We start from the raw sequence: 17,687 nt of genomic DNA, 5'->3' as shown, positions 1-17,687 counted from the left end.
CACTACTGCCTTGCCAGTTGTTCCCCCTTTTGTACTTGTGCATTTGATTTTTTTCCTTCCTAAGTGTAGTACTTTGCATTTGTCTTTATTGACTTTCGGCATGTTGATTTCTGACCAAATTCTCTCCTTTGTCAAGGTCATTTTGAATTCTAATCCTGTCCTCCAAAGTGCTTGCCATCCTCCCAGCTTGGGATCGGCTGTAAGTTTTATAAGCACACTTTCCACTCCAGTATTGATTTTCCTACAGACTGTACCAAGAGTGGATAGGGCTGCTCTCAGCTAACTTCGTTTCTTCCTTGCTGAGAATTCCCAAAAGGGAGTTGGAGCAATTGCTTCTCCTCTCTAAGGACATGCATGTGGGGTTCTGCACGACTGCATTTTGTTTCCTCTCATGTTCATGGCCTATAAAGGTCAGTGGAAGGATTAGTGAGGCAGCATGGTCTGTCGTGTGTTAGCCTGCGGATAACACCTAGTTTTATATCTCTGAATCTCCCCAGACAGTTCAGTGCTATTGAAGGTTCTACCCAGTGTGTAGACTGAGACTGGAATATAGATCAAAGATCGTTGGGTTAAGTTCAAGCCAAACAGAACTGAAGTGATGATGGTAGGCTCAGGCTGGAAGGAGCAGCCAGAAAATATGAGGAGGATTATATCTGCCCCTTTTAGCAAGGGTGCGCCCACATTTGGTAACGAGAACTTACCAACTTGAGGTAGTGCTGGCTTTCCCACCTGTTGGTAAGTGACCATATACAAACACTAACCACGAATGCTCTTATTCATCTGTCTTGCCAGGAGGTTGTATTGATTTCATTTGGAGATGGGCTTTGGGATCCAACTACCGATCCATGCCTGTGTCACCTCAAGCTTATTTCATTCTATCTGAGGCTGGACCTGGAAAATAAAACTAGAGCAGAATGCAACAGCCTGCTCATTAAGCAGTGTATCTTGCTGGGAGCACACACCGCCATTGCCCCAGGACCTGGTTGGACTCCCGGTTAGAGCTTAAGGGGTTGGTTTTGACTTATAAAGCTCATAGCCTGCCTGCTTGAGAGACTTCCTCTCTCCCTGTGCCATCCTGCCATATCTGAGATCAGGAGAGGCAGATATGGTGGAAGGCTGGTGCCAGGGTGGTTTGTCCTCAGGTTTTAAATGTACTTTTTGCATGGGTCTGACCTAGTCCAGATCTTTTGACCTTCTGGACACACTACAATGATCATCGCTGGAGCCAGCTGTATGGGGAGAAAGGGGCACATTAGGAATAGTGTTTAGGTTTGACTTCATTTGGGATTAGTTATTTTCTGGTTTTAGCGTAAGGGGAAGCAGGTGTTTCTATTTGTCATGTGTCTTTCATTTATGGAAAGGTACTAGGGTGCTGAAAGAGGTCCTTTTTCCTTCTATAGTGTATAAAAAAAACCCCACCCACAAGTAGCAACAGAGAGGATCAGAGCCAAGTTGTATGCTGGAGATTACACTGAAGCCCATTTCTCTCTCCCTCAACCCGTCACCCCTTTATTTTCTCTTTCACTCCTGCATTCATGAAAGGATTAGAGCAGGCACACAAACTGCAGAGACTCACACACTCTCTGTGGAAGGACAAGTCTTAGCTTTTAATTAACTTTTCTCATGGCCCTATACAGCAGTCTCTCAGATTTGCACCAGAGGACAATAGTCTAGCACTGCATACTGCCCATAGGGTGACCAGATGTCCTGATTTTATAGGGACAGTCCTGATTTTGGGTCTTTTTCTCATATAGGCTCCTATTACCCCCCACCCCGTCCCGATTTTTCACACTTGCTGTCTGTTCGCCCTAACTGCCCACCTTACATGGACTTTCGGGATCAAGGCCTTGGTATAAGGTGAAAAGCCAGGTTGCTTTATTGATAATGGGATCACACTTTATTTTCATTAGTGCAAGAAAAATGTTCTGAGCATGCCCTGACTACCCAAAGCAAATAAAAAACCCCACAGGCACTGGGTCTATGTATTTGATTGTCAAGGCAGATAAAAATCGCAAGATATTGTTTTGCTCATTGTAGCAATCATGGTCTCATGGCAACTACTGTCTGAGCCATATGTGGCCACAGAAGAAATGAAGCCAAAGGGGTATAGTTAAAAGATCTTTGTGTTCCTTCTGCTGCTGAGATGTACTGGATGCCAAAGAGCCACTCCCAAGGATGTGACTGCGCTTTAGTCATGCAGGAGTAGGTATCTGGGAGTAAAGCACTTGATCAATATTCTTGTTCCTACATTCACTACAGTGGGAGTTGCCCCTACCTGTGCCAGGGCTGAACTTGGGTTCATTTTTTCACTACTTAATAAAATAATTCAGGCAGGGCAGGTCCCATCAAACTTATTTAGAAAAACATGGATTTTCTTACAGCTGGCTTTAGGGAGGTCTGTTAATTTGATAAGTGGAGGAAGGGAAGTTTGCATAGTGTGATGATTGTATGCATTTTTTAAAAAAAGAAGTTCCTAGATGTTTGGTAGTGTGATAATAAATCAAGACAAATAGTGTTGGATATATGCAAAAGAAAAATTTAATTTACATTCACTTATCCTAGGCATCCCACGTGTTCTCATGCCTCTCACACCTCCCATAGCAGTGATCTCCATCTTCAGTGAGCTGGCCATTTTATACTTCACTACAGCCTACCTTTCTTTTTGAATCCCATGTAGACTGAAGTTCACACTACTTTCTTCCAAAATGAACAGGGAAGAAGAAATCAGTATGGATCAAATTTGCAAAAAAATACATTCCTGGCTAAAATCTCTAGCAGCTTTCTGTCAGTCTATTTACCCTGCATCATAGAACTCAGAAATAGACTAGACCTACTATGGGTCACTGAGTTCATGCCCCTGAAAGTGCAGGGTTGTTCCCTACACTGTAATCTTGAGTGATTCATTCATTCCAGTTTCAAATGACTCAGCTGATACAACTCCCTCACCTCCGCTGGGAGACATTCCATAGTCTGCAATGTTGTTGTCGCTATGTTGGTCCCAGGATATTAGAGAAACAAGGGAGGGTGAGGGAATATCTTTTATTGGACCAACTTCTGTTGGTGAGACAGACAAGCTTTCAAGCTCACACTGTAACATCTAAAACAACCACAGTCACATCATTCAATATGTCAAGAATTTTTTTCAGGTAGATATGTATAGAATGTCACACACCACATGCTTGGGCTTAGTTGGTTTACCTCAGTTAGCTCTAGAAGTAATAGAGGTACAGAGTTTTCCAATGCATCTTCCACTTCCTCAAGCAAGCTTGGTTTTTAATGCATGCTAGAAGAATGGCAGAGAGGAAGACTCAGTATTTTGGCAGGAAGGAGCTAAAGGATTAACTGCAATAGTAGCAGTTTTTTGGGTTTGTTTGTTTTTTTTAAAAAGGTAAACTTCAATTTTTTGGAACCCCAGAACAGAGCTGCTCCCCCTCCAAAAATGTTTATTTGAAAAAGAGCTACATTTTTCTATTTTTTTTCCTGTTTTCAAACTAGCTAGTGAGCAGGTTGAAAAATTTCAAATGTTTCATTGAAATAATGACAAATATTTTATAAGAAATTTCTTCAGAAATGTCTTTTCAACCAGCTGAACTCAGTAATAATGACAGGATGTTATTTGGGACCTATGGGATATTCATCTTCAAAAAAAGAAAGCTGTGTAATAGGATACATGTGCTGTCACAGAATTAGAGGGAGAGCAGAGGTTCTAACCCTCTGGACTTTTACAGATAAAAATATTAAACATTGCATACGTGAATATAAACCATTTAATGAAGGTTGCACCGATGGGTGTATCTTAAAACTAAACTAAAACTGGACCAACTAACTTTGCAGTAGACAAAGTCAATTTAATCTCCACCACCACCACCACACACTATATTTATATCTCAACTAGCAACTTTTTTAACCTGTACAATAGTAGGGTCTTAAATTGGCTCTGGCTTTGCAATCCAAAGTGTGTCTTAATGCATGTTCCCCTGTGCTTATCTAATAATGAGGTTGAACAAGAATAATGATTGCTAGAATTGCCGTGTTGAAGGCATTCATTAACGTTAATAATCAGTAGTCTTGTATCGAAGACTTATGCCCACAGTTGATCAGCCCTTTATTGTGCAGTGTTCAGTTAGTGAGTTCATTCCTACTTGAATACAAACTAACAAAGGACATCAGGTAATGTTTCCATGGTAGCAGTCCTACTTTTGCTACTCACATTTGTAATATAGACAATGCAGCAATACTCGCTGTGTCACTGCTCAGTGGAAAGAAGTACAATGTTAGTAATTCCAGCATAGGAAACTGGGTTTTGTGGTTGATTTTCAGTGAGGTCAGGATGGCGAGTCAGGTGTGCTTTTGAACTTTGTTTCTTAAGCAGCACTTGTTTTACCTTGTTCTTTTCATATTAGTTCCTGTTAGTGACCTGGTCGTGTTGCTCTAGGGACAGTCACAAAGCTGGATCTACAAAAGGACTTAGGCATTGCAATGCTGAGCCTTGAAACACCTACCTCTTAAGCGCCCTGCCACCTGGTAGACTCCTCAGCCCTGAGTTATGTCAGGCTCCCCATACAAAGCATGGGGAGAGCTAAGCATCTAAGAAGGGAATTCCCGTAGGCATGCTATGAGCGCACCAAGGAGATCAAGCCCCACAGGTGTGATAGGCAAGAGAGTGCCTAATTGAAGAAGACTGCCAGAGCTCAGGGGTGAGTTAGGGCTCCAAGCAATTTGTTAGCCCTGGGGCAGCATCAAGATTTAGGCAGCTTTGTGTAAACCTACTGGGGAAAATCTAGGCCTCTGCAAGATTAGATGGTAGCTAAGTGGTGGTTTTCAGAATGTTCGTGGCACCTAAATGGTGAGCACCTTAAATACCTTTGTGGATCTAGCCCATGACTGCTAAACTGGAAGCATAACTTGCAATCCATCATGATGTGTGTTAATAACTACAGGGCATACCACTTTGGCCAGCAAAGAGTAAAACTTACAGAACGTAAGCCAGGATGCTGCATTCTACAAGCCATAGATAACATTCAAGAATTCTTTAATGACAAAGTTGGGTTTAGACAATATTTTTGGTGTCCAAAATAAATTAATTCTAGTAAATGTCACTTCCACTTGGTTCATGAACCAATCATTCAAGTGCACAGCAGTAGATCAAAGACCCCTTTGAGTATTCCTCCAATAGAGGTGCTGTAAACTGGTGGGTAGTTTCACCAGCCAAGGAAGGGAAATAAAGCTCCAAGCACAGGTCTTTTTAAGGCTTTTTCCTCAAGGTTTGTTTTACAGCTCACCTAATGATCACAAAACAAAAGTGAAAAAAAAAATACGGAGCAGTAATTCCCATGGGGTTTCCCTGCTTTGAGTCAGCCAGGAGTGGAGAGGACATACCATTCCCCTTCCTTTACCCCCAGCAGCTATGTGACAAGCTAGGACCTATTAGTCATTTAGGGTCTTTAGCACTTTTACCTTTTCACAAGTACATTCTGGCATAGCAGCAAAGAGTCCTGTGGCACCTTATAGACTAACAGACGTATTGGAGCATGCATCTGACGAAGTGGGCATTCACCCATGAAAGCTCATGCTCCAATACATCTGTTAGTCTATAAGGTGCCACAGGACTCTTTGCTGCTTTTACAGATCCAGACTAACATGGCTACCCCTCTGATTCTGGCACAGTACAAGAGCTGTAGAATACAAGCTATCCACAAGTATGGAGGGACTTTTTCTTATGTGGACTCTTTCAGAGAGGCAGGAGGGGGGCTAGGGTCAGCAGCCAATCACAGTTATCTCACAGATTAGCCTACTGCGAACATTTTAATTCCTACATGAAGTTTCTAGTAATTTGGGATTTGACTGTATAATAAAGCTTCTGTAACCAGCAGCTGAAGGAGGATATGGTACAGGACCAAGGTAAGGGAGAGCACTTGTAATGGAAGGAAATGTCCACTGTGATCATCTAGTATGGCCAGATGCATAACATAGGCCATGGAATTTCACCCAGTGAATTTAAAGGTGAGAGTTTTCACAATTTCTGCAAGAGATTTCCCAGAACTTGAACCCCTGAGCCCTCCCATGCGCAGTCAGAACACTACCACTACTCTACCAAGCCACCAGAGGGCATTTCCATAATCCTTCCTCAAGGTGACAAAGGCATTGATGAGAGTGGTGAGGTCTGCAGCTGAAAGAAAGTGATACAGAGCACTCTTGGTTGCTGCTGCCTGAATCTCCAGAGGCAGCTGGGGAACCAACCATGTCATTATAGTTGTGAGCATGCATAACAATAGTAATTTTCAGAGTTGCAAAAGCTAATTGCACCTCCATTCCCTTTCTGGTGTCTAAGTGAACCCTATCAGGGGTTAAGCCTCATGCCCTTATTAGTCTGGGGTGGAATGTTGCAGTTCTCCCACTCTTAGACTGGGATCTGGGTACAATACCCCATCTATGCCAACCCATATTACCATACAGGTCCAATAGGACACTGGCATCTCTTTCCCTCAGGAACCCATGACCAGAGATGTAGTGCCCAAAAACCTTTCTAAAACAAGTAGGTTTATTAACAAGTGGAACAGAGAAATACAGAAAAGGATTCCACAACAAACAGCCGTATTGTTCCAGGCTGACCCAGGGCACCCCCTTGCAGGCAGGCATGGTGTTGTGGGTGAGCTTTTACCCAGGATATCAACAAGTCTTGGCAGACTGTTCAATGCTAAAGAACACCTCCTTGTGGAGGGTCTCATTTATTGACAGAAAACCTACACAAAAAACAAACTTTCACCTGCCATATCTCAGCTGGGTGACCCAGTCATTCTTAGTCCATCTGTCCCCAACCTGAGTCTGGTGGTCTTCTCTACCTAGGCTGTTTTACAGGGGCTCTCTCCATACCAGTCTTTGCCCTTGATGTTAGGCATCTTGCCCCTACTGGAGAAGGATCCCTAACTTCAGAGAAGAATCCGGGGAGATCCATCCTCTGCAACTCTTCACCAGGGACAGCAGGTGATCCTTGCCAAACTGGGCTTCAAGAGAGTTTCTGGGAGACCCTCTGGCTGAGATCAGACCCTCTTGGATGCCTGCCAACTATAGCCCTGGGTCTGTGAGGATCCCTCTCTAGGAGCGCCTCTTATACAGTCTCCATTTTGATGGGTTCCCTGGAGAGTTCACCCTCTAGGCTCCCTGATCAGCACTCGTACAAGCTCCTCTCCACCCAGGAGTTTCTCCCCCAACTGAGTTTGGGTAACCTTTATTATTTACTAATCAGCCACCTGGGGCAAGCAGCTACCCCCAAGGAGGCCTTCATAAGGCAGTAACATGCAGGGTGGGCTCTAACTCCCCAGAAAGGGCAGGTGCCCCATGACAAGCCTATGTGAAGGTTTAGTCTCATTTAAACCTATGCTTCCCTAGAAGTAAAGTTAGATGGGCTTCCCTCTTGAGTTCTTTTCTATTCCTGTAACTAACGTACATTCTTTTAGGAAGCCAAAAGATTGTTGGGATCCTGCCAAATCTCCATTGCTTTCCATTGTATGACTCTCCCTACCACCAGTCTGTTCTCTCCCCTTTCAGGAAGGATCCTTTTCTCAGAGCCCCACAGTCCTTGTGTGCGCCTGAGCCCAGTTACCATATCACTTTAACTTTTGTTATAGGGGTCTAAGTGTGTCATCTTCTCTTTCCTTCCAACTGTTTTCCCTCCCACCCCCAGTCAGCCAGCCCACCAAGCCATCTAAGGAATGCTTCCATGATGGCTGCTCCATTCTTTGGCAGTTAGACCATTCACCCTTAATGACTTGCAATCACTTGTCTTGTGACTGTGGGGGAATATGCTAAAACTGTCTGTTCCCTTCTGATATTACAACCCACCATCTTAGAAATACAATACAACAAGCCATATTTTACAGATCAACATTCACCACCAAACACCAAGAACTAAAAAAGAGTTTTCAGGTAAAGTGCTGACTCAAAGGCTTGGAACTGAAATCAAAGAAACTGTCTCCTGTTGGTTTATGCCTCCAGTGTTCAGGGAAACAGGACTTTGTACATTCTTTGTAAATAAGGAGGATTGCATCAGAGAAATACCCGGTCCGGCCTCAATTTCTCTTTCTAATAGAAACAACCTGATAACCAGTCTTCAGGGTTTAACCACTCAGGTCAAAAGGGGTAACAGTATTCTTGTAAAACTATTTCAGTTTCATTGTGCCACCCCTGTTCTAGGAGGCATCGCCTCAGGTGATCCTAAGAATCAAACATTCAATTGCACCTTGCAGTTCTTTGGAAAAATTGACTCATTGGTAGGTTAAAGTAACTATATACAGTAGCCAGCGCTGCTTTAAAACTAGTACATAAGCAATATATTCACTGGTCTTTTGATTCCATTTTAGGGTGTGCTGGATCCATCAAGTAACAGGGGTCTGGGTGTACCCTCTTCTGGATTACATCAGCCCAGGTGCCAAGATAATTTTCTTTGCAACTGTCACCCTAGTACTTAACATTTTCTACTTGCTGGGAGAAGTCCTGAATAACTACATTTGGGATACACAAAAATGTAAGTATTGTTTTCAAGAGCACTAACCAATAGGATTCCTCTCTTGGGGCTTGATCCTGTTTCCAGTGATGTTAATGGAAGTTTTAGGATTTAAACATGGGGGAGCTGACAAGATTTCATTGCAACTTTTCTTTCTTCCTCTTAAAAGAAGTCAAATGAATGAAATGTCTCCCAGGTAACATGATTAGCTATGAATATATATTCATTTTTATAACTTCTAATTTAAGAGCTGTTGGCAATTACCTGAAAGATTTACAACCCACTCTGTTTTATTAGCTGAGGAACCAATAAAATCTAGCTAGAATAAAGTGCCATTCTATGGAAATGATCTTATTGTTATGCTTGAGGTTAGGAAGAGAAAGATTGTTTTTAAAAGGTATTTTCAAGCATAAGGTACTCATCTATTTATAAATCAGTTTGTCCTACGAAATTAAATATGTCCATATCCAATAGTCCTCAAGTATTAGGGATAACAGATAACCATGCTGCAAAATTTTACAGAATTAATATCACTAGCCTATTTAGATTACCAATCACTTGCAACTAGGCATATAAAATGAGAGGCACAAAACTTAGTGGATTCTTTATATAACTGTTCTATTTGATGGTTTGGAGGGGGGGGGAGGAAATCTATGAAATTACCACCCCAGGTCCTCAGCAGATCATGATTTGAGCTACTTATAGAGTTCTTCCCGTTTGTGGCACACAAAGAATTCTCCGAACAATAAAGGTCCTTTTTCCTGTCATTTCCCTGAGCAAGGGAGTCAAGAGTCCAAAAGGAAGCAGAAAGACAAAGGTGGTCAGTCTCTTAGGCAGTCTTTTTGGTCACCCCTTTGGAGTTTGGCTTATCGGCAGGTATAGTGTCTTGTTATGGCCTGCCTCCAGCCCCGACTTTAGGAATACCCCCACTTCATACCTGGTTCATACAGTCTTAAGGTCAGTAAGCTGTGCAGCTATGTTCCTGGTTGCTGCTCTGTCCCTGTAGCCTTAAGCTTCTTCCCTCACACAGAGCAAGCCCTACAAGTGCCCCTGGTTGGTGCTAGCTAAACCCAGAAGAGCTCCTTAGGCTCCTGTCTACCAGAGTGAGGGTGTGCCCTCTCACATAACCCAGATGGCCTTAATCATCCCGCTGGAACACCACCAAACTGAAGTCAATGGGCATTTTGTCATTAATGTCAGTGGGGCCAGAATGTCACCCTAAACTTCTAATTAGAATCTGAAACAAAGTGCAAAACCTGCTTTTCTGTGTGCCTCATTTGCCCCTTTTCAATATTAGACTCCAGACATCAGGCACCTCTTTTTAACTGTAGAGCCTCTGGTCATTTGGCACTGCATTCATGGCTGGTCCTGAACCTGTAATTCAATTTCATGTTAATGTCTATTTAAACCACTTACCTCTTCTTCTGATAATGCAGGAAAGGTCCTTTAAAGAAAGGTTATCCAAAAGAAGGCTTCACTGTGTATAAATTCCATATAATATAAAACATAATAATAATATGATGAAGAAGCACATGTTCTTATTGAATCCCACAAACAAGTAGCTCAAGGAAAATCTCCCTCATAGTACGTATAATAGAAACTTTAGCTCCTTTGTTTCCTCATCTCAGGAGAATTTAGTTTAATGTTGCCATAGTCTCAATAGGCTCAGCAAGGCCTTTAGCTACTCTTCAATTTTCCCCCAGTTGGTTAGAAGACACTGATCCAGATTCTTTTGGTTCAGCGACATGCAAGCCAGCAAATGGCATGAGTCACCTACTGTGTGGCCATGTATGAAGCTTGGTATATAGATCAGACCTAAAATGTATGATAGGAACACCACAACCATAAAAACCTGTAAAATAATAATTATATGTAAGATTTGGAGCAAAAAATATTTGGAAACCAAACCTTCAAAAAGGGCCTTCAAATGAAAACAATCTGACTTAAGAAGGTTTCATTTTTTCTGTGATCCTTTTCCTCTGGAGGTGCATTAAGAAAAAAACCCAGTACTGACTAAATTATTTTGAAGTTAGTTTTTCCAACCTAAACCGCAAACATGATAGGGAAGAAAAAAATTGCCCTTTCCACTGGCCTTCTCTTAGTGTTGAAGATACCTGCATTCCTGCCAAACTAATTGATCCATCTGCAGTAGAATACCTCAGAAGAAAGGAAAGAGACTCTTTTTAAAAGACAAATACAATGCTCTAATTAAAACCAGTGGGTAAGTTCCTCACAGCACAGGACACAAAGGACCTGAGATTGGCTCTGGAGCAGACTGTTAGGCCAGTAGTGTTCTTTTGAAGCCAGCCCATTTGTTTTGTTTTTCAGATCTTTGACTATGGCTATCCCATGGTTGCTGGCAAACCAAAAATACAGCGCCCATTGTATTCAGACTGCTGGCAATGTCTGGAGTCATTTGTTTCCTTATAAGCAGCAAAGAATCCTGTGGCACCTTATAGACTAACAGACATTTTGAAGCATGAGCTTTCGTGGGTGAATACCCACTTCATCGGCATGCATCCGATGAAGTGGGTATTCACCCACGAAAGCTCATCCTCCAAAATGTCTGTTAGTCTATAAGGTGCCACAGGATTCTTTGCTGCTTTTACAGATCCAGACTAACACGGCTACCCCTCTGATACTTGTTTCCTTATGGCTTCTTTCAGTAAAGTCTCCTCTGTAGATACTTTCTTCCTACCTCCTATCTGGGTATTTAAAGGTACACTTTCAGAATGGCCCATGGGAAGAATTAACATCCGTGCACATATTCCATTAGTAGGTAATATCATCTATGGTCGGATTTCCCTTTTGCTGCTTTCAAAATGACTTTCCATCGCCCTTTAATCCTGAGAAATCTTTCTTCTGCGATTTGCAACAGTCCAGGAAACCGCCAAAAGAAACATTTTCAGACTATCTTTGATACGTTGGGCAGGGAGGTTTAGTCAGAAGAAACAAAATGGACCAAAGAACAACACTTTTGCTAGAGTCTAATAATAAATTAATTGCCCAGGAACAAGCATCTGAAAGAGCTGACTTTTCAGCACGAGGAAAACAACCTAGTGCCCAACCCAGCAGCCTTTCAACACAGATGACAGAGAGCAGTTCTGCAGCAAGGACAAATCTTCTAAAGAGAATATGTACTGTGCTCATGCTACCTAGATTACTAAAAGGAATGGACATTAATGAGAAAAAAAAACCTATTAGCAGTAATTGATTCTTTGTGCACTGTCAGGAAAAATGACTTGTACTTATGATTTTTTTTTTAAATCTGACAATGGAAAGAAAGAAAAAGAAACCTAAATGGAATTAGCAATAATAGTTTTGAAAATGTATTTTAAAAAAATGTCAGCTGCTTAGCTTCAGCTAATGGTAGCCGTAATAAAATCTGCTCTGTTTTGTTTGTATGTAAGCAATTGGAGCCCCAGGAGACAATTATCTTCATTCTCCTGAAGCAGTCAGAGGCAGAGTATGCTATAGATTCAGATTAAGATTCTAAAAAGAGTCCTGGGGAAGGAAAGGGTTAGGTAGGTTGTTACCAGACAACTGCTGGTTTCAGGTGTGTAGATGTTCTTTTCCTTCACAGCAGGTCAGGTAACATGACAGAGGCTGCTAGCAAAGAAGAAGATTAATGTATTAGGTTTCTAAGTAAATAATCAGTTTTTATTCACTCAGGTGTTTTAAAAGGTGTTCTGCATATTGTTTCAGGTATAGAAGAAGGAAAAGAAAAGCCTAAAATGGACTGAGCATTGAATACAACAAAGAGAGTTTGCTTTTTGCTCCATGGAAAACTTTTCAGCTTGAACAGATGCTGGCAGAGAAAGGAATCTCTTGGAAAAAAGTTTATATGGACCATGTACCCAATGCTTTTATTTAGAGGAGAATTGATTTTAGCTAAAAACATTAAATATGTGTTGATCCTCCTCTTTCTAATATTTGTACATATCATATCCATGGAGATATGTACATTAATTATCTCCACAATGTTCTCAACATGTATTATTATCTACATCAGTGTAAATGTATTTCCATTTATTGTGAGAGGAATGATGGGTCCATTTGTGTATCATTTTCAGAAAGAGGTTAAGCAGATAGGCCTACCATGGATAAGTGTAATAATCCTGTATATTTCAGAGTACTGTATACTGTAAAGATCTATTAAAAGACCACCTCACAAGCTTACCTGAAGAAATAATCTAATAGAACTATGATATGTTAATGTACCAGCATATAACAGTTGCCTTAAGTAGGCCATGTTAATAGTAATTATATCAATTGAATCAAACCCTAATTGTAATTAGAACCTATGTGCATATGATGGAACGTTTCTTAAATACAAAAGCACATAAATAAAGAACAAAATATGCCCCATTTTCTGTTTCTGAATGCTGCTTCTCAGAATTCCAGATGGATAGATGCAGCATGTACTGTATAATCTATTTCTAGTTTTTGTTATGTCACCTGTAGATGATGGCATTTCTAATACAAAATTGACTGCCGTATAATATGCTGAAGTCCTGAAACTGGGTAGCCAAGCCCTGGGCTCTTAACAGATAAATGGCAGTACATAGTGTACCGGAGAGAATGCATTCGGGCCTCCATTCAGGAAGGCACTTAAGTGTATTGGGGCCTTAGTTTCTAAGTATTCGCCATGGTCTATGTTCTTTTGGATTCCAATTGACTGCCAGGCAATTAAAAGGGAAATGTTACAGCCAGGGGAAAGCTGTGTGGGATTAAAATTAATGAACAGAATTATTTTTAACAGGAAAATATACTTAAGAAAAAATAATCTTCCAAATATGCAAGTAACTTAATGACCAGCCAACACACACTTCATAATGATATTGAATTTTTTAATATACCAAAATGTATTTACTTACATGTTTGTAAAGCACTCTGATGGTGTAAAGTGTTGTACATGTTCAATATATATTTAACGAGAGGGACAAATGTCAGGGGGTTGAGTTGGCTCGACAGTAGTCCTAATCTGGAACTAAAATTTGTTAGTGTGTCCATTCTGGATTTAACTGCAGAACATGACATGCAAATTGCAGTGTGATTTACTATCAACAAATTGGTATACATACAGTATGATAAACATTTCAGGAGTTGAGGGTTTTGGGGGGGGGGTTAAACAGAGATTTTGGGGTGTGGTGGTTGGTTGTTTAAAAAAGTAGGATCTATTTAAAATACAGTTTAGGAGTACAGTTGCCTAGAAATTCCAGATGGACTAAATATTAAAATACCATAGGAAAGGTTTTAACTCTTAAAACTTTCACAATGTTCCTTTAAATTTCAAAAACAGGGAAAATCTGAGTTAAATCTCCACCACACACTTGACCTACTCATGCCTATTTGCAGTGTTGTTTTAGCCATGTTGGTCCCATGATCTTAGAGAGACAAGGTGGGTGAGGTAATATCTTTCATTGGACCTACTTCTGTTGGTGAGAGAGACAAGCTTTCAAACTACGCAAAGCTCTTCTTCAGGTCTGGGAAACGAAGGGCATATCTACATTATAATCTTAAATTGACCTATGTTAGGTCAATTTATAGCCATCACAGTAATTACTGATATCCATAGTACTCTCCTTCTGTCAATGGTGTGTTTCCTCACCAGGAGCGCTTCTGCTGACTGAAGAGAGGCATTGTGAGGGGCTGAGAGTCAGGGCTCTCAGCTCTGCGAGGCCCAGCTCCTCCCAGGCTTTTCACCTTCCCACTCTCAGCCAGGAGTAGGGAGGAAGCCACCCATGGTGTCACAACTAACTACAATGTGGAACAGATTGTTTAGCATAAGAAGTTAACACATATTCTAAGGGACCATTCAGAGTGAAGTGGCACTGTGGCAGGGTGGACTAGGTCTGGAGGGCCCCTGCTGAAGACCTTGCAGCCCTACATCACCCTGCCCCAGAATAGAGCAGTGAGAAGTCCTCCAGGCAGCCTAGAGTGGCTGCAGAAAAGCAGCCAATCAGAGAGGCTGCTGGAACAACCAATAAGGGGCCAGAAGGGCCAGATAAAAGGCAAGCAGCAGAGCAGAGTAGAACCTTTAGTTGCTGTGCAGAGCTTGACAAGGGAGGACTGGGTGCCTGGCTAGTTAGATGAACACCAGGACTGTGGCTAGCTTGCTGCAGGGAGCTCACCAGACCGAACTGAGCCCAGGGAAGGGTGCCAAATAACTGCTTCCTGGCTGGATGGAATAGCAACAGAGCCATCAAAAGGTCAGTGTGGGAAGGCTGAGCCTAGGGGGACTGAGCATAAAACCTGGCCAAACCAGATGAGAGTACCGAGATGGGTCCTGCTGGACTGGTAGCAGACTGAGCCCAGGGAGCGCTGCTGAAAAGGACACTAGTTGAGGGTAGTGAGATGGGCCACAGCTAGGTAGCTGAAGAAGGCTGTGCCTCTGGGAAGATGCCTAAGAGCTATGGCCCCATACCAGGGCTGTGATAAGGACTCTGGATTGTATACCCTGAAATAGTGTGTGCAGCTCGGCTGGAGGACTGAGCTGCTGAAGACCAGCTGAGAGAACTAGTGGCCGAGGTGCTTGCGAGAGGCAGGTACCACCCTGATGTAAAACTAAAAAAGAAAAGCAGGCTCACTCCTAACTGAGAGGAAAGGGGGCCATCCACGAAAGGTGTGTGGTTTCTCCCCCCACCCCCCAGGTGAAAAGACTGTTTGCAGGCACTATTGGCCAGAGAAAAAGAGGCATGCACGAGAGGCGGGTGCTGACCCTGTTATGGGCCCTTAACCCTTCTACTGTCATGGGACAAAAAAGGGAGGTTAGTAGGTTACATATTGTTTTAATAAGCTATAAATCCAATGTCTTTAAGACCATGTTTTTAATGTCTAGCAGGTTTATGACTTTAAGTGTCAGGCATATCTTTTGAAGGTGTTGTGCAAGTTTCTTTTGAGGACAAGAACTGAGAGGTCAGTGATAGAGTGATCACTTTGTGAAAAGTGTGTGTTTGTGGATGGTATGGTATTTTTGTCTTGTAATTTTTTTACGTGAGCTCATTTGAAGAGCATAGTGATTGTCTGGTTTCACCCACATAGTTGCTATTGAGGCATTTAGTGAACTGGATGAGGTATATCACAAGTTACGATAGGCATGTGTAGGCCCCATAGATCTTGAAAGGTGTGTTGTGTGGTGTTGATCATTGTAGCAGTGGAGATATGTCTGCAGGTTTTTGCATGTGTCATTCTGGCAGGGTCTGGTTCCACTTTGAGTTGGTGTGTCTGGTCTGCGGGGAGCTCTTCTCTGATGAGGTTGGGGGTTGTTTGAAGACCTAGATAATTTGTCCCTTGCTGAGAAACCCTCATTAATGACTGCATTTGCCAATGTTGCATACTAGTGTTAAGAATAAATTCTAATAGGGGGAGTTGGTAGTGACCACCTACACTTAGATTTCCTAACACTTTCCAGCCAATCCACAAGCCAGGAGCTGGTCTGGTGACTCTCAGGGCAGCTTAGTTTGCTCATTGTCCCTCTAGGGCTTGCAACTGTCTCCTCCCCAAGCCTTAGCCTGCTCCAGCCCTGGTCCTGGCCCTGCTCCATCCTTGTTCTCACTCCAGCCCACCTCTAGACTCCTGATTCTGGCTCTAACACCTGACTCCAGCCACTAGGTCCAACTGCCATGGCTCTAGCCACTAAGCCTGACTATCCCCATCATGGTTACTGACAGATCAAAGCTGTCAAATGAGTTAGATAGTAAATGCAAAGTTGCTCACCTAAATCAAAGTGACCTTACTTTCAAAGGAGCTGAGTACACACAACTAGTATTGTCTGCTGTTGGATCTGGAAATGAGTACACTCTCCAATTACGTGTTAAATATGGATTTAGGCCAAACATTTTCAAATTTGGGTGCCAGTAGCAATACATGCAGTGGAGATTGTAATATTTTCCAATTGATTTGGAAAATGCATAGTAGTCCGGCAAGATTTGAACTCAGTTGTTCCCCATTATCTCAAAGTTCTACTACTCCTTTGGGTCATGGGCTTTAAAGCACAGAATTAGTGGGCAATTTAATTCCAGCCTTTAATACAAGACCTATCTTTCAAAATCTTTACTGCCTACATACCCAGGTGTAGAGTACAACCACATATAAGATTTTTTTCCTTCAGAAATAGGATTCATAATTCTTGTAGACATGGGCAGAGGGTATCATAGGCCAGGGCAGGCTAAGCCTCCACTGACCCAGGCCATGGCCCCGCCCATGTTGTGCCCTGATGCCCCGCCCTCTATCTGAAGCCAGTCACTGCTCAGCTCCGGCTGGTGGCCCTGAGCTTGGGCCTGCCATGCCCCAGGGGCAGCTCTGGGGCCAGCAGGGGGTTTGGGCCAGCGGCTTGGCCCGGCACTGTAGGGGGGCAGAGCGGCAGCTCAGATTGTTCCAGGTCGATCTGGCCACCAGAACTGAGACCAAGGATCCTGACTCTCCATGCCCTCACCACCCTCACTGGTGCCTAGACAGCATGGAGGAGGAAGCTACCTTAATTGAATGCAGAGGGGATAACAGCTGGACTTGGGGGGTGGGGGTGGGGAAGGGAATTAGACTGGGACAAGGAGTCAGGGGGTGGTGGGAAGGCTGGGGCTGGAGGCTGGTGGGATTGGAGGGAAACTGGGACTGGAAGTTGAGCAGAGAGACTGCAACTTAACTGGGCAAGGAGACTGGGAGCTGCGGGGAGATGTGGCCTTTTTCTAAATTTTAAGTGCTTGACTTTTCAACCCAATAATGTTCTTTTAACATAGTTTTTTCTCTTGTGTAGTAGAGAAATAGTCAGCCTTGAAAATCTCAGTCTAGTAGATTTGGGCCACATAACTCATGACTTTCAATGGGAGTTCTGTGACTAAATCCTCTAGCTGGCTTTGAAAAATCTCATCCCTAATTTCTATGTGCAGCTGCACAATGTACTATAAGCAGATATTTAAGTATTCATATTCCTTTAAACAGTACTATGAGCAGTGGTGGGTCCAGGCACCAGCGCAGCAAACCAGGGGGGCGGCATGCCAGTCGTCGTGAGGGCTGCAGTCAGGGAGCCTTCAGCAACAGCTCTGCGGGAGGTCCGCCAGCCAAACATGCGGAACTGGTAGATCACCCGCAGAACTGCCACCGAATCTGCGTGACTGGCAGACTCAGGGGCGGCTCTAGCCATTTCGCTGCCCCAAGCACGGTGGCATGCCGCGGGGGGCGCTCT

General features: G+C 42.9%; 1 protein-coding gene across 1 annotated transcript in view; it reads left to right on the top strand.

Annotated features, from left to right (window-relative positions):
- AIG1 (androgen induced 1) overlaps window positions 1–13,408 on the top strand; it is a 197,610-nt gene extending 184,202 nt beyond the window's left edge. Inside the window, exons 5-6 of the mRNA XM_039530648.1 lie at window positions 8,361–8,524; window positions 12,209–13,408. Coding sequence (XP_039386582.1) covers window positions 8,361–8,524; window positions 12,209–12,246 — 202 coding nt within the window. The 3' untranslated portion in view covers window positions 12,247–13,408. The remainder of the gene's footprint in view (window positions 1–8,360; window positions 8,525–12,208) is intronic.
- Window positions 13,409–17,687: the final 4,279 nt, after the last annotated feature.

Source organism: Mauremys reevesii, linkage group 3, assembly GCF_016161935.1.
Source record: "Mauremys reevesii isolate NIE-2019 linkage group 3, ASM1616193v1, whole genome shotgun sequence".
Lineage (NCBI taxonomy): Eukaryota > Metazoa > Chordata > Testudines > Geoemydidae > Mauremys > Mauremys reevesii.
The sequence above is the reverse complement of the archived record's forward strand: the minus strand, read 5'-3'. Positions and strand labels throughout refer to the sequence as shown.